At 36.4% G+C, this 19478-nt stretch overlaps 1 protein-coding gene across 2 annotated transcripts in view; it reads left to right on the forward strand.

Moving 5' to 3' along the window:
• The first annotated feature begins 6 nt into the window (after window positions 1-6).
• Window positions 7-19478, forward strand: part of AGL (amylo-alpha-1, 6-glucosidase, 4-alpha-glucanotransferase) — a 33606-nt gene continuing 14134 nt past the window's right edge. The window contains exons 1-21 of one of the 2 annotated variants that reach the window (XM_005422096.3): window positions 7-111; window positions 2999-3209; window positions 4084-4250; window positions 4691-4894; window positions 8774-8955; window positions 9161-9272; window positions 9565-9685; window positions 9866-9968; window positions 10057-10154; window positions 10732-10871; window positions 12602-12789; window positions 14353-14476; window positions 15017-15180; window positions 15706-15807; window positions 16031-16183; window positions 16264-16414; window positions 17546-17670; window positions 17781-17893; window positions 18007-18141; window positions 18645-18775; window positions 19341-19477. In XM_005422096.3, the coding sequence (XP_005422153.1) occupies window positions 30-111; window positions 2999-3209; window positions 4084-4250; window positions 4691-4894; window positions 8774-8955; window positions 9161-9272; window positions 9565-9685; window positions 9866-9968; window positions 10057-10154; window positions 10732-10871; window positions 12602-12789; window positions 14353-14476; window positions 15017-15180; window positions 15706-15807; window positions 16031-16183; window positions 16264-16414; window positions 17546-17670; window positions 17781-17893; window positions 18007-18141; window positions 18645-18775; window positions 19341-19477 (2943 nt within the window). In that variant the 5' untranslated portion in view covers window positions 7-29. Of the gene's footprint in view, window positions 112-2998; window positions 3210-4083; window positions 4251-4690; window positions 4895-8773; window positions 8956-9160; window positions 9273-9564; window positions 9686-9865; window positions 9969-10056; window positions 10155-10731; window positions 10872-12601; window positions 12790-13868; window positions 13993-14352; window positions 14477-15016; window positions 15181-15705; window positions 15808-16030; window positions 16184-16263; window positions 16415-17545; window positions 17671-17780; window positions 17894-18006; window positions 18142-18644; window positions 18776-19340; window position 19478 lie in introns of both variants that reach the window. The other variant, XM_031057897.1, reaches the window with a different exon arrangement.

Below are 19478 nucleotides of genomic sequence, written 5' to 3' on the forward strand. Positions count from 1 at the left end.
GCGGGAGCCGGGGGGGGGCGGGCCCAGCCATGGCGGGCGGTAAGGAGACGCGGCTGCTGCACCTCGGCGAGATGGAGAAGCTGGACAAGACCCTCTTCAGGCTGGAGCAGGGTAGGTCCGGGTGCCGGGGCCGGGTGAGAAGGACATGGCCGGGACCTCGTCGTCGTCTTTGGGTGGTAGTGGAAAGAAGAGCTCATCCTGAAGTGGACGGCTTTTGGGGGTGTGTGGGGGGTGTTGTTAGTTTAGGTTTGGGGGTTGTTTTGTTTTGGTTTGTTTCTACTGCACAGCTCCATGGACTCCGCACACAGTTTAATCTGACTTCTTAAACTCTTGAGAAATGAAGAGCAGATTGGCCAAGAGCCGTCAGTCTTCATGGGACTGAAGCGCAAAGCATTTTTTAGACAGGACTTCTCCTTTTATAGCCTGTACTTCAGTGACCTGAGAAAGTCCTCATAAGTCAAGGTCTCCAATGTTTATCTTCTTATGCAGCACCCCATGTTTTAATATTGCAGTTTTAAAATCTATTGGTAATACTTGCATTTTGCAAAGTCTGCAGGTTTGAGGTAGTGTTTCAGAATATAAGCTCTTTAACAACTCCTAAATCTTGTTATCAGATTTGTTAGATTCTTAGAGCTATGCATCATGCTGCATACTTAAAAGAACTTGATGTTATTTCTTCCTGAGAGTGTTTTTAAGTCTATTTGTAAAAAAATGTCCCAAACCAAAAACTATCTACTAATTGGTCTACTATTGTGCTGCTTAGCAAATTTAGACTATAAAACTAAAGCCCTTGTCTTTAAAAAACATTTTTAACAGTGCAACAGTTTTTAGTGAGAGTTTTTATAGATTTTTTACAGTGTGTTACTAATCTAGGAGCATAAAGGAGCAAGATTTTGGTTATTGAGAATAAAAATTCTCTTCAACAATATTGATTCCAAAATCTTCTGACCAGCCTAATGTAAGGAAATGTCAAGAGTGGAGAACTGCAGAGTTGATCCTAACTTCCATTTTTAACTTATCCATCAAGTTGTGTAAATTTTCTTGAAAGGAGGGAAGCAGAAATGCATGGCTGTCAAACATTCAAAGTGCCCCTGCTGGTAGCAGTCTCTGAGAGGGCATAGCTAATTTTGAGCACAGCATTTCTGATGTCAGTGTAACTCCTAGAGGAAATAAGATATCAGTGGCATATATCCCTGTGCTCTAATTTTAGTAATCCCTCTAAGAAAATGTCAGGCCAGTACTGAAGAGAGTGTACTTAACCTTCCAAAAGTGGTTTTTTACCTATATCTATTACATTCAAATGAGCTTCATTTTACCTGGCAGACATTCAGATCTGAAAACAACTGCTTTGCCTGGTGGGTTTTGGTGTAGTGGTGATTTTGTTAATCAGAGAAACACAAAGCTGGATAACACTTATGTTTAAATGTATTCAGACGTTGAACTCTGATATTAGAGTCCCCATGATTCTATTTAATAAACAAGTAGTGTTTTTCAGCTTAAGGTATTGTAACTCCATGTCCAGAATTTCTTAGACTTTCTTATTCATTATCTGTGTACTAATAATTTTCCCCTTTTTTGCAAGCACTCAGGTTTCTTTTACTCGCAGTTTTGTAGGCTGCTAGGGCGAGTAGGTGATTTACTGCACTTAACAACGTGACTGGCATGTTCTGTGTAAGAGCTTACATCTGTTTCGTTCACTTGAATGAGCCCTGTACTGAGCCACTTGTGATGGTGAGCCTCATACCTGCGGGTGGAAACCTTTCTAAAACCTCCTGACTAAGCAGAATTTTTTATGTCTTACTCAGTAGAGTACATATGCTTTTATGTTCTAATTTTTTAACTTAATTTTTTCTCACTATCACAAGTATCTTTAAGCTTAAACTTAAGCCTCTTTCGATGTCTGTGTGAGACCTGAAGCACACATACAAAACTCCCTTAGGTTTGTTGAGCTCTCTGAAAGTTTAACAATTTGTATATTGTAGATCAAACAAGAGTATATATAATTCTTCAGTTAAAACATAAGGAATTTACCTGTTTAGTGAATCCTCAGTGAATAATGAAGGTATTTGAAATATTGTGTGGTTTTAAATGTGTTCCTAATTTTTTTCAGATGTTTTTATGGGTCAGCCTACTGTATAGACTTGGTAAACTAAGTACTTAAAGACTATGTAATCCAAAATCTACATAAAACTGTGTGTAGTCTGATGATCATGGTGTTTTACTGTATTTTATTTTTAAAACTTTATGTAGCAAAGACAAACAAGTTGGAAAGAAGATGAATGGTGCCATGTAAGTAAAGGAAAAAGGATATATGTAAAATACGCCAAGAACAATGTTAGGAAGGAAGGGAGAGATGATGCAGTTTTGAGTGCTGCGATACAAGGTTTGAACCTATTAGAGAGTGTCCAAAGAAGAGCAGTGAAGATGGTGAAGGGCCTTGAGGGGAAACCGTCTGAGGTGTGGCCGAGGTCACTGGGCCTGTTCAGCCTGGAGGAGAGGAGTCTGAGGGGAGACCTCATTGCAGTCTGCAGCTTCCATTGTGAAGGGCTGACGCTGATCTGTGCTCTGTACCAGTGACAGGGCCCAAGGGAATGGCATGGAGCTGTGCTGGGGGAGGATTCTGTTGGATGTTTGGAAAAGGTTCTTCACCCTCAAGGTTGTTCGGCCCTGGGACAGGCTCTCTAGGGAAGTGGTGGCAGCACCAAACCTGACAGAGTTCAAGAAGCATTTGGACAACACTCTCAGGCACATGGTGTGATTCCTGGACAATTCTGTGCAGTGCCTGGAGTTGGACTTGTGTGGTCCCTGTGAGTTGCCTTCCAGCTCAGGATGTTCTATGATTCTATGCTGTAGAGATTTATAATTGTACTGAAATTCTTAGCAAATACAATGGTATTATTAATATAGTAGCAAATTAGGAATTGTAATAAGAGACCAGAAATATCTAGTTCTCCTGATCAAGTGATTTTACCTTTTGTCTTTTTCTTTTTTTCTTGAGGGTTTGAGCTACAATTCCGATTGGGCCCAACTCTTCAGGGCAAGCCTGTTACTGTGTATACAAATTATCCAGCTTCTGGAGAAGTATTTGATCGCCACAGGTTCAGGACACTGTCATGGCACAATCCCACAGGAAAAGAAGATGATTCTGACAAATACTGCAAGTTGGATCTCCAAATTTCTGGGTCATACCAGTACTATTTTAGTCTTGGGTAAGTGAAATTTGTATACCTGCAGCCAAATGCAGTTTGCTCCCTTGGTGTACATCTTCACCTGAAAACCCCCCTTTTTTTTTCCATTCATTTTTCAAATTGCAGCCAAGGGACCAATTAGAATCCACCAATGAAAGACAGTAACTGGTGGCTATATAGTACTTTGTGATGCAGAGATATTCTGAAGAATATACAGAGCCAAGCTGATCAACTTTCTGTGAATGTTGGAGACGCAATCTATTTTTACAGGTTGTCAAATTTGTCAGCATTCTGAGTGTCTCAATGATTATTTTGTACTTTCTTCATTGACTTTGAGGGTTGTTTTCTCTCTAGCACAGAGATTCTGGCTTTCTTTACTTGGATCCTTTACTTCGTCTTTTGTTTTAATGGGACAACTGCAGAAGAGAATGCCACTGTCTGTAATAATTGTAGTCTGTTATTTTGTGTTTCTGGAAGATGGGTGGTTAAATTCTTCCAGGCTTAAGATGTTTAGCTCAGGTACCTTCCTGAGAATGGGGCTCAAAATGTAGATCTACATGTAATAGATGGGCATTTGTGCTTTCTGTGTTTCCATATGCCAAAAGGAGGAACCAGTACTCCATCTCAGGAAATAGCAAAGGTATCTCACTTTTCCAGAGTTTTAAGCTCTGTATCCCATTTGTATTCATTAAGTCCAGTAGAGAGATGATGCATAAGAGATGAACATTTAAGAGTTTACTACTTCCTTCATATGTCATGCAGTCCTGTTCCCCCTCTCCCTCCAGCCACTGTACTGGGCCACTGTGTTTCTGAAAACCTATGCTATTTGAATTCTCTCTCTGAAACAGGCTGGTAATGGGTGTTAATTATACCAATGAAAATTATTTTTTCCTAGAAATGAAAAAAGTGGTGGTGGTTACATAGTTGTGGATCCCATTTTGCACGTTGGAGCTGATAATCATGTGTTGCCTTTGGATTGTGTTACACTCCAGACATACCTTGCTAAGTGTCTGGGACCGTTTCATGAATGGGAAGATAGGCTGAAAGTGGCAAAAGAAACAGGTAATGCTAATAGACATATTCAAGGATAGAAGTTTTTGTTTTATGAGCAAAACCCAAAGTTACACGGAAGAGCTTCAGTGTAAACAATTAATAGATTCTTTGTCAATAATATTTTTTCTACTATATTCAATTTCATTAACAGATTAAGTCAGTGAATTGATTAAAATATTGGCAGAGTTGCAGAAATTCAGGGGTTTCCTAATATCAGAAACCACTTTTTTTATTGTTTTCATTTTTGATAGACTTGGAAGTTTGTAGAACTGACAGGGTGGTTTTTAAAGCTTGTGTTACATAGAATTTCAAGGGTAAGATTCAGATTAATTTACATTGGTTATTCCAAACAGCAGCTCTGAGTACATAAGTGCAGCTTATTATGCTTCTTTCAATTAACTTTGACTGGGGTTTTTTTCTCATTAAATAAATGGGCTTTTATTTCATAGGTTACAACATGATTCATTTTACGCCACTACAGATGCTTGGACTATCTAGATCATGTTACTCATTGGCTGACCAGTTAGAAGTAAACCCTGAATTTTCAAACCATAATAAAAAGTGCACTTGGAGTGATATAGGAGCGCTTGTGGAGAAACTGAAAAATGAATGGAATATGCTTTGCATCACAGATGTAGTCTACAATCATACAGGTATGGTTTTCATGGGTTAGTAACCAGATTGGTCTTATATTTTGTTATTTCCCTTAACTTCTCTCTCTTTAACCCATTTTTAGTAGCTGTTTTAAACAATGTAGTTGTCTGTCTTTGAGTCTCTCAAATCCAGGACAACTCCTTGCCATTATAACTGATACGTCTCTGTAACAGGTATAACAGAACTTACTATTGCTACTGAAAGAGTGAGGAGAGCCCTTCTTAAAAAGAATTAATAAATTGTGTATCTGTAGTTATATAGTATGCCTATCTTCATTACCTGTAGTGTGCTGCTCCCGTATACTTGAACAGAGTCTGTGTTATGAATTGTTTGATGAGCATAAACAGAGTGCTTTCTTGTTAAACAGGGTATTTTGCTTGTAGCTGCTTAAAAGTAACTGCTGTAATTTGGATCTAACATGCAGACTAGAAACAGTTGGGACAAGAAGGTAGGATTAAGTAATGGGGAAAATGTTACAGCTCAAGTCTGTGGGGGAAGAAAGAAGAGAGCTTTGTGTTTGGGGCAGGCTTTTTTTTAAGCATAGATATGTCAATACATCAAAGCTGTTACTTTTCTTAATTGCTTGAGGGACAGTGGATTTTCTTCTGTGTGATCTGATGAAATTTAAAGTGTAGTGCTTAATAATTTGTGATTTTGTTGATTATTTGGATAATGAGTTTTCTTTGTTTATAATGCAGTTGCTACTACATACTATAATCCTAAAGATCATAATTACCATTCTCATACCAGAGACTACAGAAAGGAGTTATGTAGATTGATGTCTTTTGAAGCTCAAAAATGCCTAAAAAAAAATCATTTGCGAATTTCAAGCCTTATTTGCTTTAGTTCTTTGGTGTTGACTTTTGCCAAACATTCCTATCAAATCAGTCTGGAACACAGTGCTTTCCCTGTCTGTTTGAAAAGTTACTAATTATACTCGTTGGCTCTGTGTCTGAGGGAATCAGACTTTTGAACCTCCTCCTGGTTCTGGATAAAATATTTCTTACGCTTTTCAACTAGATGTTCAGTTTCTCTTAGCAATGCTTGAGATCGTCTCATTTTTGAACAGTGTATATTTGCATGCTACTAGGGAGAATGTTTTTTGATGGACAGAAAGATCTCAACTACAGTAGTTACACATCAGAATATATTTGAGAAGGAAAATGTCATGTTATTTGGCTACATTTGTAGAAGGACTTTTTCCAGTTACATTCAGAGTTAAAGTAATCTTCATTGGGATGGATGACTCAATGTTTGTACTATGGTGGAAAGATGTTCAGAAGTGTCTTCTAAGAGTATAGAAATATTCAGATGATTGTGGTTCTTAGATCATTCAGCAAGGTATCCTTGATGACTTTGTTGCCTGTCATGACCCTTCAGCTTACAGGGGTTCTATCTGTTGGTAGTTTCTGCTTTCTAGTGGAGACCATTGTATAAAAATGGCATTGATTCCCCTCTGGCCCTGTGGGAGCCAAGCAGCATCACCTGCGGGATCAGGCATCAAGCCTGAGGTGTTTGGTGTGAAGCCCACACTGTGGGCACAGCAGGGAACAGTGGGAATCAGCTCTGGATGTCTCTGTGAGGCTCTAATGAAAGGCAGCACCTGTGGCTCAACTTGAAAAGTGAAGTCATGTGCTGATGTAAAATGTCCCCAAGCCTTTGGCATCTTGCAGGAGTATCACAGATAAACTTGCAAACCCTCTCTGGCAACTGCGTATATTCAAATAAGAAATATATTTACATTTACTTTTCACTAGGAGACAGAAGAAAGAGGGTTTTTTTTCCTTTTCTGAGCTTTCCATGACTGTAATAAGTCATATAAAGTTGTAAAAATAAAGTGAAGTAAATTATGTATTACTTTTCTTTCACAAGAGGCAAATGTTGTACAATTGAAATATAGCGCTTGAGTAAATCTTACCTTCAAGTAAAGTTTGTGTTTAATTTATGTAAAAAATGAGTTAGTTAAGAAAATAATTTTGGATTTTTATGAGAAGAGTGTAATGAATTTTAGAAAGTTTTCTGTAATTCCTCATCTTGGAATTTCCATATTCCTATACTTACTTTATTCTATACACATACTCTTTACTATGGCATTTTTTCCTTAGCTGTACCAAATATCATCACCAGTGATGTTTTGGATAATTTTTCTTCTGCAGTTAGATTTCTCTTATGTTGCATTGCAAATCGCTGGAACTTAATTTTTGATCAGGAAACATCCTTCTGTTCTATACCAGAATTAATGGAAGGCCTGTTGACTTTTTTTTAATGCTAACTCTTCAGGTTTAAATTATGTGTTGTCTTTTTAGAATTATTTGTATTTGCTTATGAAATTCCTTTATAGTAAATTATAGTTCTTGTTAGAAGAAATAGAACAAGCTGGTTTTGCTTTTTGGAGAAGCAAGTTTTTTTCAGAAGTGGTAAAGGATAAGAAGAGTAGGAGGGAATAATCTGTTTGGCCTGGAACAGCCTTTGACAGCCTAAACTTGATATTGCTTTACATAACTTTAAAACATGGTGGATTTAGTAGTAGATTGTGTTTGAACCACAAGGATTTTAATTTCCACAAAAGGTTTGACCTTATAATAATGAAATTTTGTCATAACCTGAGATACAAGATGGGTGCTCAGAAGAGCTGTTCACACTATAGGCTGAGGTAGTATTTCTCTTTATCGCTTTGACATTTTTGTTTTAACTTCTTTGAACTAAGTAAACTTGGGATTTTAAGTGTTATTTGTTCTGCTGTAATTCTGGACACATCAGTGACTCTTCATGGTTTCAATATAATAATTTGTTATATATTTTCCCATGTGTGAAGTACTACTTCTGTTTTTCTCAGCTTTTCTGAAAACCTGGTTTTTGTTCTTAGGCATTCTGTGAGGTTTTCTTTTTATTTTCAGTTTGAAATATTCATTCAAAAGAATATATGAAATTTATTTTCATTTAAACAGCATAGCAAAAGAGATTCAAAAATAGAAAGAAATTAACTCTGGGATTTTTCTTCATTATTATGCTTCCAAAATGAAAATTCTGTGCTATGTATGTATTTACCTGTACTGCTACATGCATGCTGTCTATATTAGAATACTACATACTACACCTGTGTTCCAGTGAAGGCTCCTTACCTTATCCAAGTTAATTTTTAATGTTCAGCAATCTTCTGCTGCTTGTTGATGCTGCAGGGGAAGCTTGGCAGATAGACACAGAGTGTAGTGTTTGGCCTGAATCAGTGTTCCATTTGCATGCACCAGACAGTGCACTCATCTTGCTGTGTAGGACTCAGTGATGTTGCTTCCTACAACTCAGCTTCTTTCTCTGGGCATCAGTATCACAGCTAATCCTTTCTTAAATGCCCATTTAACTATATTTTGCATTAATTATTTTTGGGATGTGGGCACTCTTCCTCTCTAGTTCTATGTGGCATCTTGACAGGATGAAGAATATTAAAAAAGAAACAACTTTATAATATAAAGTTTGGGATGTATTTTTGGCTTTCAACACACAAGAATATCAATATCTTACATTCAGTATTTGATGTATTTCTTGCACCAAAATTTAATTGGGTTTTTTTTTGGTGTTTTAGAATTGGTGATACTATTGCGTATCTTTATATAACTAACAAAAAGTTTTTCTACAGTCTCTGCAGTTGTATGTTTGACCAAAAAAAATCAGTAATAATGGTCAATCAGTAATAACATTTCTGCACAAGATAGGATTTTCTGTTGACATGGGAAACTTCAGTTTAAATGTGAATAAATGAAGTGTATGTGCTATAGTACCTCAGCTTCTCGATGTTAGGATTTTTACAAAATACAACGAAGGGTTCAGCTTATGTATTTACGTTTCTGTTTGATTTTCCCCCCCACCCTTTCTTCACTAAGCTACTAACAGTGAATGGCTCAGGATGCATCCAGAATGTGGCTATAACCTTGTAAATTCTCCTCACCTGAAGCCAGCATGGGTCCTGGACAGAGCTCTGTGGCATTTGACTGGTATGGTGGCTGATGGAAAGTGTATTGCCAAAGGAGTCCCTCCCTTGATTGAAAATGATCAGCACTTGAATGTAAGTGACTAAGTATAAGCTAATGAACTGCATAAATAGCTGAATAAACCTTTAATATTTCTAGAATTGTGTAAATACACAAAAAATGGTATATGCTTTGCAGATGGATTTACTGAAATAAGCCCTTATTTCCCCTTTCTTTTAACTTTTCTTAATTATATTAACAAACAACCCTAGTAACTAATGCATGTTTTTATTTTTACAGTGTTTACGTAAAATAATTTATGAAGATATATATCCAAAACTGAAACTATGGGAATTTTTCCAAGTGGATGTTAACAAAGCTGTGCAGCAATTTAAAACTCTTCTAACTCAAGGTAAGGGAAGATCATGTTGCTGAAGCATGTGAATTATGTATTTATAGTTCAAGAGACTTAGGTAAGCTTAACAGTTAGACAGAAAACAAGATAATGCTATTTTTTGTTGTGTGAGACATCCACTGTGCTGATTTAGGCATACAAAAATGCTTTGAGGGCTAGGAAAATCTTTAAAGACCTTCAGTACCTTCATCCACTTGCATCTTGGTTATGCTAGAATTATAAAAATAGTATGTCTGTTAAATGTAATTCCTGTTTTTACTTTGAGTACTCATTTCTGTTTTGTTCTCAGGCAAAATGGGCACTAAATCTGATCCAAATCAGCATCTTCAAATACTTCAGGACCCTGATTATAGACGGCTTGGCTGTACTGTAGATATGAACGTAGCACTGGCAACATTTGTACCACACAGGTACCATGTTACTGATTACAAGTTAAAATCTAAATGAAGCTAAACTTAAAAAGCCAAAAAAAGACATTCTTTTCAGACACGAAGAAAAATTAGTTTTTGATTCCTTTTAGTAATCTATGCTGCATGTTTTTAAAATATTTTTCTCTAATTGCTCTCTGCTTTTTATGTCCTCCTGATAAGCAATGGACCAGCTGCAATAGAAGAATGTTGTAACTGGTTTCGCAAGAGGATTGAGGAACTAAATGCTGAGCAATACAGACAAACTTGTCACCATCAAGAACAGGTGTTGAAATTATTGTTTTAATGCTGAATTGTTTAAAATTGCAAATAAATGCAGGCATTTCAATAATGCATAATTCAATTACTTCCAGGCTGTCAATTGCCTTGTGGGGACTGTGGTTTATGAACGAATCGCTTGTAATGGTCCTAAGCTGGGACCTATCAGTAGAAAACATCCCTTGGTTACCAGGTATATACATGTTTTCTTGTTTGTTTGCAAACTGTTAGAATCTATCCAGGGAAAGCAAGTTCCAAGTTCAATAAAAGTATACATTTATGTGTAGAAATACAGGTTTTATTTGACATGAACAAATGCCACTTAGCAAATTGACAGGGTTTTTTTAAGCAACAGCAATAGCTATTTCAGAAACAAATGTGATCAGAAAGCATGAGACAATACTCAGAGCACATCAAAACCTTACATAGTGTAAATTGCTGTTGTAGGTGGAAGAGGAGTGGAGCTAGCAAAGTTTACACCTTTCATGTTTTATGTGCTTGATGCCACTCGTATCTAAAGAGCTGCGGCTTTACTCTTACATTACCAGCTGACACCAAGATAGTGGCAACATCTGTTCTTGCTCCTTCAAAGCTTCCTTCAAAATAGAAAATTCTCCATCATTTATGCAAGTTGCTCTCTTTTTTTGTCTGTGTTATGTACCAGCCACTTCATAGCAGATACTTCAATTTCAAAGACAATGAATTGCAGCTTAGGTTACCATATGTAATTTCTCTTTGATTTCTCTTTTAATTGCCTGTCTATTCCATAGGTATTTTACATATCCATTCAAAGAGCTGACTGTGGAGGAAGAGGAAGCTATGATACATCAGCCAGATAAAGCTTGTTATTTCATGGCTCATAATGGCTGGGTTATGGGAGATGATCCTCTTAGAAACTTTGCAGAACCAGGTTTGTAAAGGAAATCTGAATTCCTACAAACTATTTGATACTCTAGCCAAAGCAATAAGGATTTTATTCAATCTGTCTGTTTTCCAGATGTATTCCTATGAAGCTGCAGAATAGCAGATACTAAGCTTATAGCACTTTAATTTCCCATTCAGCATACAGATGAACTATAAGAACTGGAATTTGAGGTACATTTTTACAAGATTTGAGAGGGAAATTACCAGCTTTCTGCCACTGAAATGGGGATGTCCTGCCTCCCCACTTTTGTCATTGTCTTTGTTGCTTACTTTGTACTTTGTTCCAACACCAGTGCTTGTTGGCATTTCCATGAGACAATGACAGTGTGGCAGAAAAACTAATGCAATGAAAAGGTGAATAGTGTTTTACTGCATTAGTGAGCAAAAACTGGATCCTTGAAAAGTCCACTGAGTGGCAGTCAGGCAGTCAAGAGATGACCCAGTAAATCCAAATTAAGTATGCAGATTACTTGTGAAGGTAAAATAGGGCATGAAATCACCATGCACTAAAATACTGCATTCTAACTCCTTTGGTGACAGTGTTGATATCCAATAAATGCAAAAAAAACTTGTGTTCAAAGAAGCCATTCACTTGATAAACTAAATGAAACAAAGGCCAGTTTAATTGTAATTAAAAAACATCTGAAAGTTTGAGTTTGCTTTACAACCTAATCTGATGATCTCCAGAGTCATCTGCAGTTAGCAAACATCTAATTTCTGCAAAGTAATCTACACCCCTTTCACTAAATTTTATTTACTTTTATTCTTCTCGAGGATTGAGATAATAGTGGTTTCAAAGTGTTTTTGTTTAGTTGCCTTCAGATTATTGCCGTTTCTTCTGGACAGATTTTTGTATTTTTTTTTTCCTCTCAGTCGCTGGCTTTAAGTTAGCATTCTTAATTTCCATTACTGAGGTTTCTCTTGTAACTCAGCTACAGGGTTGTGAGTGTTTTATATTTGTGTTATACCTTTGTTTTATGCCACACATTAATTCAACTTAGAACACAATGTGAAAATGTGGTACACAAAGGCACCATAAAGGAATTGCAAAACAAATGCAGCCAGTTCTCTAAATGATCCTTTGAAAAAATCGCAGTGTACATCCAAAGAAACACCGTTTTTCTCTCTGTCTGGCTGTGCTGCTGTTAGTGAAGAAAAGGGTTGGCTGTGCTTACATGAATGTTTTGGGAATTTGTGGTAATTTACAGTTCCTTTTTTTTTTTGCCTACTGGCTTTGGAAATTCATCAGAGTCTGCTGTTAATAGAAGATAAAATTGTAAATTGTGACTGTGACAGATTATGATAACATAATGAGAATCTCTTTTGAATTTTACCAGTGTGAAAAACAAAACTACTAATTTTCCTTGTTTGTTTGATGTTTTTTTTTCTTTTTCTGAAGTACAGGTTTTTATACTACTTTGAAGAATTAAAAGGAATTTTATTTCAATATGAAGAATTGTTGCAGTATCACTATAGAAGCTAAATATTCCCATGGAAGAGTGTGAAATTTTACCTCAGTATAGTGTATATAGATTTTTGAGTTGATATGATTTTTGTTAGAATTTTTACTGTTCATTAGTGTTTTTGTATTCTTCAGCAGTAGATAATGCCACATTTTCATTTTGTTGCACATTCTATTCTCTTTCTCTGTGTGTGTGTGTGTATATATATATATATATATACACACACACTGAAGTGAATTTATTTCCTTTACAGGTTCAAATGTGTACTTGAGAAGAGAGCTCATTTGCTGGGGAGACAGTGTGAAACTGCGTTACGGTAATAAACCTGAGGACTGCCCATACCTCTGGGCACATATGAAAAAATACACTGAAATCACTGCCAAGTATTTCCATGGTGTTCGTCTGGACAACTGTCACTCAACGCCTATTCATGTAGCTGAGGTACGTAAAATGAAACATGTTTGTTAGAAAGCAGCTCCTGTCTGTGAAAGAGATCCTGCAGATCTCACAGCAACAGTGCAGGACTGAGTGGCAGAGTTTAACTGGGAATGAATCTTCCTCATTGCATGAAATCAAGGTTTCTTGTCTGCTGATGTTCAGAAATGGTTTCAGCTACCTTAAACAGTAGAGTTGGTATAGTTTTATATAGCTTGTATCTTTTATTTCTCTACTTTAGCTGAAATACTGTGGATGTGGATGGACCTGGCTGGCTTTTCCCTCACTGAGCTGTGGATGTAGTGCAATGACTGCCAGTATCCAGTATGTTAGTTTGAGCTGGAGTCATTGCCAAGACTTGATTGAAAGTCTGGCAGGTTTTTGGGGTTTTTTTCCCCATATATATTTTGCTGTTGCTAAATTAAACAAGAAGTGGTTCACTTCACAGAATTTAAAAGCTGGTAATGAACTCCTGCAACAAGTTTCATCTGGCAGGTGTATTGCTGAGACTAGTGCTTCTCGTTTCCCAGGGAGCTGACTACATCCCAAAGTTGTACTTGCCTAGTAAATTAGCTTTAAATAGGTTTGGAGTAGTGCATCTTGTTGGTGCCTAGTCTTAATTTTGTAACAGAGCTTACCTAAACCTATGAAGAGCTCTCTAAAAGAAGTTGATTTGCCCATACAACTTGTAAGTAGCTTTTCAAAACTTCTGCCATTCTTTTGTTTAGTGTTACTATTTTTGGAACATAACTACAAAGGCTCAAACTGAAGTGCTGCTCAGATTTCTTTGTTCAGTAGATGTCTCTTTTATCCAACCTTTGCTCTTGTATTTTGAGCTAAGATTTTGTTTTAAAACAAAGTAGTAGTTAGCTTAAAGCCTACGGAAAATTTCCTAGAATTACTCAATCCATAAGTATTATCTGTAAAATATAACCAGGGTTTTCTGAAACTTTCATGTTATCAGCATTTTTAATGTGCTGCATATATTGAATGATCATTTATGTTCTGTTAACATTCATGTTAATGCTTGTGTGTACATAGTTGACAATGGATGTCTTGCATTAAAAATGTATTGTGATCTATAGGAGATGCTAGCAACAGCCAGATCAGTCAGACCTAATCTTTATGTGATAGCTGAACTCTTCACGGGCAGTGAGTACATTGACAATGTTTTTGTCAACCGCCTGGGAATTACCAGCCTGATTAGAGGTACAATAAGCAGTTGAAAATTATGTAGGATTGTCATGTATGGTTTGGAGTTTTAAATGTGAAACTAACATTGGTATGCTTTTTTATTTTTCTTACATATTCATGTTCTTTGCTTATGCAATTACCTTTTCTTCATGTTCTGTTTAACTTCTCCTGTGTTGTATGCTAATTCTTGGTTTTGCTTATGTTTGTGTGTCCTCTTCTGTGTAACAACTTGTTTTGTTCCTTAATTTTGGCTTTCTGTTTATCTTTGCTGCATGGCATTTTCCTATTGTCCAATCCCTGCCTAGCTTTGAAACTTGTCCTTTTTTGTATCTACCTTTCCCCTTTCTGTGGCTTTTTTGGCTGTGCTTTTTGCAGTACATGCTGGACACAGCTAGAAAATTGCGAGCCGATTTGTATGTAGTGGCTGAACTGTTCACAGGAAATGAGGAGCTGGACAATATCTTTGTGAATAGGCTGGGCATTACCTCCTTAATAAGAGGTAGGCTTGCTGCGTGTGTGGTCTCTTTCCAACAAGAGATTATAGATGACATGCTTTTTCAAGAAAAAGTTTTCTACTGGATTATGTACTTTAAATTTCTGTGTTGTGACTATTTTGAAAATTGGCAAAGAAAATACTAGCCATAAAATAAGAGACCTCCTTCGTTAGTTTACAGAAGGTTAAATATTTCATTCTTGATCTAGTGAAGGAAAAAGGAGTTGTAGCACAGTTCTGCTATGTAAGTCCTGCATCATGTCTGATTTTTATTGCATGAGTTTTTTAAAGCCTGTGAGAAATAGTTTGATCTCTGCTTTTTTATCCTTTTTTTCCAATTAGTTTTCTCTTCCTTAATCTGTTACAGTAAATTGAATATCCCAAGGCTGTGTTTCCACACTGGAGAATATAGCTATATGTGTTTGATTTTTTTTTACGATTGAACACACCAAAATAATAACTTCTAAATGCCACATTAACATCTTTGTGAGTGCTGTGTGTGTGGCAGTTATTGTCATGCAAACACTTAGGTATTCTGTTCTGTAGAGGCCATGACTGCCTACAATAGCCATGAAGAGGGGAGGTTGGTCTATCGCTTTGGAGGTGAGCCTGTCGGATCTTTCGTTCAGCCACGTTTGAGGCCTTTGATGCCAGCTATTGCTCATGCACTGTTTATGGATATTACACATGATAATGAATGTCCAATTCAGGTGAGCACGTGAACAACAACAAAAAAATTACCTTTAATATTCTCAGGAGTGTTATTTCCGAACTGTGGGAGGTCTTGATGCAATCTGGATATCCTGAGCAATATTTAGAACAAATGCAGTTCAGCTCAAGCTTTCATGCAGAGAAAAAAATTTTGTAGCAATACCTTCTGGCATTCAAGACTTTGTCATTCAAGGGACAAGTATAAAAAGTTCCTGAATAAACTGGTTTGAGTCTTTCATCCAGCTGCTGTAAGCAGCTTATTGACCTGTTCTCCTGAGCTTGTTTACAGGCAGGAATGAGAGAAAGTGGTGGGCAGGGAGTGCTTATTTTGATGATTTTTCTAAGTTGCTTTTCTTAGTTAATTTGTAGAAATTTTCTCCAATAATTTGTATTACAATTGAGGAAGTGATGACCATGGGATTAGCATTTCTTTTGTTAGATTGAGTGCATCTTCTGTATGTTGAATTGGGAGGATTGAATTTTCTTGGTTTCACTGTTTATTACCTATATATTTTTTGATGTAGCACCGATCTGCATATGATGCTCTTCCTAGTGCAATGATTGTTTCCATGGCTTGCTGTGCTACAGGAAGTACCAAAGGCTATGATGAACTAGTACCACACCAGGTACGTGTCTCCAGTTCAACTCCTAAGCTACCTTTAAAAATACCTTTTATTCTCATCCTAGAACACATATTTTAATGTTGTTTGAAATTCCAAGCAGTTTGCTGACTGGCATTATTTCAGATTGTGCAGATTCAGATTGAATTTTTTTCTACAGTTCAGACCTCAAGGTGTGGTTATTTCCCAGAGTACTTCATGTTTGCTTAAATTTGTTTTTTTTTTACAGATCTCTGTAGTATCTGAAGAGAGGTTTTATTCAAAATGGAGTTCAGCAGCACATCTGACCTCTGGTGAAGTTAATTTCCAAACAGGAATTCTAGCAGGAAGGCTGGCCATAAACAGGCTGCATCAGGAGCTGGGGGCTAAAGGCTTTAATCAGGCAAGCAGTGAGGGTAACACTACGATTTCTTTATATGTGTGATCTGAGTGAGCACAGTTGCAATGTTATGTCTTTTCTAGGTGTATGTAGATCAAGTTGATGAAGATATAGTTGCAGTGACAAGACACTGCCCTAACACACACCAGTCTGTTGTGGCTGTGTGTCGAACTGCCTTCAGGGATCCTAAAACTTGTTTCTACAGTAAAGAAGTACCTGAAATGTGTATCCCAGGTAAACAGACGTCTTTCCAAAAGCTGTTGTCATGTATAAAAAATTCAAGTTATTCATGCTTTTTAACTTCAAGCACATGTTCATGAAATCCATATGAGAACTTTCAGTATATAATGCTCCTTTTCTGTGTACTAACGTGTATGTCCCAAAAGTGGTTTAAGAACCAATAATAGACTTGCAATGCTTAGGGTTTTCAGAAACATTCATATTGAGTATAATCCTGCTGCAAGTTCCCTGTCGGGGGAGGAGGGTTATGGTCTTGTTTGTGAGCTAGTAATAGTTCATAGTAATTGTACAGAGTTGGGGGGATTATTGTTTATTCTGTTAAACAGGGAAAAAAGATTAAAATGTTATCCTATTCGTTGATTCCATTGTTGCTCAGCTTTCAAATATATATAGCGGTTTTGTAGCTTGAAAATACATCTTGATAAATCTCTGTATTGAATAAGATAATGTGAAGACAATATGTATGCATTACATATATTAATACATAGTGTATGTATGCAATACATAATTAATTATGCAGAGTATTTACTGTACTCAAAAGTAGCAAAGTATAATGACTTCTATGCATTACTGGAAATGTTTCTGAAGAGAAGCTTTCCAAACTGGCTTATTAAATATACTTAGTTCTTTGAATACATCTGTGTGCTTGTTTTAAAATCAGTCACATTATATTTTAAGTTATTTACAAGACTTGCATACCTTATGTCTGTGAATTACTTTAAGGATACAGAAAATTAGAATTTGTATATTAATAATAAATTGTTACCGCTTAAAGATAAACCATCTGTAGCTGCAGTTTGGAAAGCAGTCTAGCATAGTCTCCTAAAAGACAATAGGCAAATTAAGAAAGCTGGTGACCAGTAAAAGACATCTGATTTTATGATTAATTTATTATAAAATAACAAAAATTGCCATTTTAAATGCAGTACAGCATATGAGTGTGTAAAGAATATTTATAGGTGTTTAAAATACTTGCAATATGTTTCTGTTCTTCTACTGTGCAACAGCGACTTGTATATTGAATATTTGGCTTTTTCATTTTAGCTTTTGTTTCATAATTTCAAAAGAATCACTTTTTTCATTTCAAATACCCTAAGAGCTGCAACATGGTTTAACTTTTTCTAGGAAAAATAGACGAAGTAGTACTTGAGGCAAGGACCATTGAGAGAAGTGCTAGTCCTTACAAAAAAGATATGCATTTTATAAATGGATTGCCTAATTTCACAATGGAACTCAGAGAGCATATCCAGGTAATTAGCCTCCTTCACCCATGTTCTGATACAATATTTTTAATTTGTCATATTTTATATTAGAAAAAAAGACAGTGGATTTCAGTTACAAATTTATTTTCTTTTTTAAGATAAAAGACAGTAAAATCATAAAGCAAGCTGGAACTGCTATAAAAGGGCCAAATGAATTCGTTCAAGAAATAGAATTTGAAAGATTAACACCAGGAAGTGTAATAGTATTCAGGTACGTTATTATCATTGCCATATGGCTGTGTGGGTTTGAAAAGTGTGATAGGAGACTGGAGAATAGTTCTTCTATGTGCTGTATTTCTACAAGATGTGCATTTTTATTTACAGAGTTAGTCTGGACCCAAAGGCACAAGAGGCTGTGGGGATACTCCGCAATCATTTGATCCAGTTCAGCTCTCATTTTAAATCTGGAAGTCTTCCTGATGATCACTCAGCACCAATATTAAAAACACCATTTTCTTCGTAAGTATTCTTTAAGTTTCTGGCTTAGAACTGAGAGAGCTACTAGAGGAGCTGAGGATATTATGTACATTTACTGAGGGTTGTTGAGTTTTGGTGGTGGTGATATAGGAGGAGTTTGAATTGTCAGAGTGCAATGAAAACTATGAGAGATCTTCTTATATGTGTAATAATAAATGGAGCTAATACTGAAAAACTTCCCAGTTTGTGTAATTGCTGCCTAAAGTAGACTTTTTAACACGGTCTGCTTCTCAGTGATAGGGTGTGATTGTTTGGGTGTGATTTTGAACATAATACTGTGTTTCTAAATGAACACTGAAACATCTGAGAGCATCTTGAAAACCTGAAAAATTAGGCTTCTAATTTCCAAGATGAACTATTGAGAGAACTGCATATATTTTAGTATTTTAATTTAAGTCTGAAATGAGAATTGTTTGTGAAATCCTTTCCCTCTTTCCTTACTGATGTTATTTTGGGTTTTATTCTTTTGTCCCCTGTATTTTCAGAATTGCATCTAAACTAACTTTGGCTGAACTAAATCAAGTGCTATATAGATGTGAGGCAGAAGAACAGGAAGATGGTGGAGGCTGTTACAATATACCAAACTGGTCATCCCTAAAGTATGCAGGCCTCCAAGGTAATAGTTTCAGCATTATTTTTTCTGTCAAGTAAAAAAAGTAAATGAGAGCTGCTCAATTTAGATCACCTCACACAATAATGCTGTTATGTTGCTGCTGCCATTGTTTGGTATAAAAAGTAAGTTTTTTCTGCTTGATCTTGCTACTAATTGGTGTTGTACCCAGGAAATCTCATACTAGAGCAAAACCTCTCTCTCTCAATGCTTTGAAACTGAACACTGCAGCCCAGGATGTGTTTTAACACCAGTGCCTTGACTTCTAAAGTAAAAGAAAAATACACTTCCAGTGAAAAGTTGCGTTAATCTAACCTGAGGTGTTACTAGATTACTGAGAAGTGTCTGTCATTTATCAAACATACAAATTCCATCATGCTGGCTATTTGCAATGATGTTCATAAGTTTCTAGGATTTATGCTGAGGAAACTAGAATTGGGTTGTAGCTGGTTGTGCAGATGGAGAGAAGCAATCCAGTTAAAGCATCTGTTGCTATGTACCTTTTGCTCCTGCATTGTAACTGCTGTTTGTGATAATGTCTTTTAATACAGAGTTGGGTTTGTATCTTCAGGGTTAATGTCAGTGATGGCGGACATTAGACCAAAGAATGATTTGGGTCATCCATTTTGTGATAATTTAAGATCTGGAGACTGGATGATTGATTATGTCAGTAATCGTCTGATTTCACGTGCTGGAGCCTGTGCAGAAG

This window comes from Geospiza fortis, unplaced genomic scaffold (assembly GCF_000277835.1).
Source record: "Geospiza fortis unplaced genomic scaffold, GeoFor_1.0 scaffold403, whole genome shotgun sequence".
Classification (NCBI taxonomy): Eukaryota; Metazoa; Chordata; class Aves; order Passeriformes; family Thraupidae; genus Geospiza; species Geospiza fortis.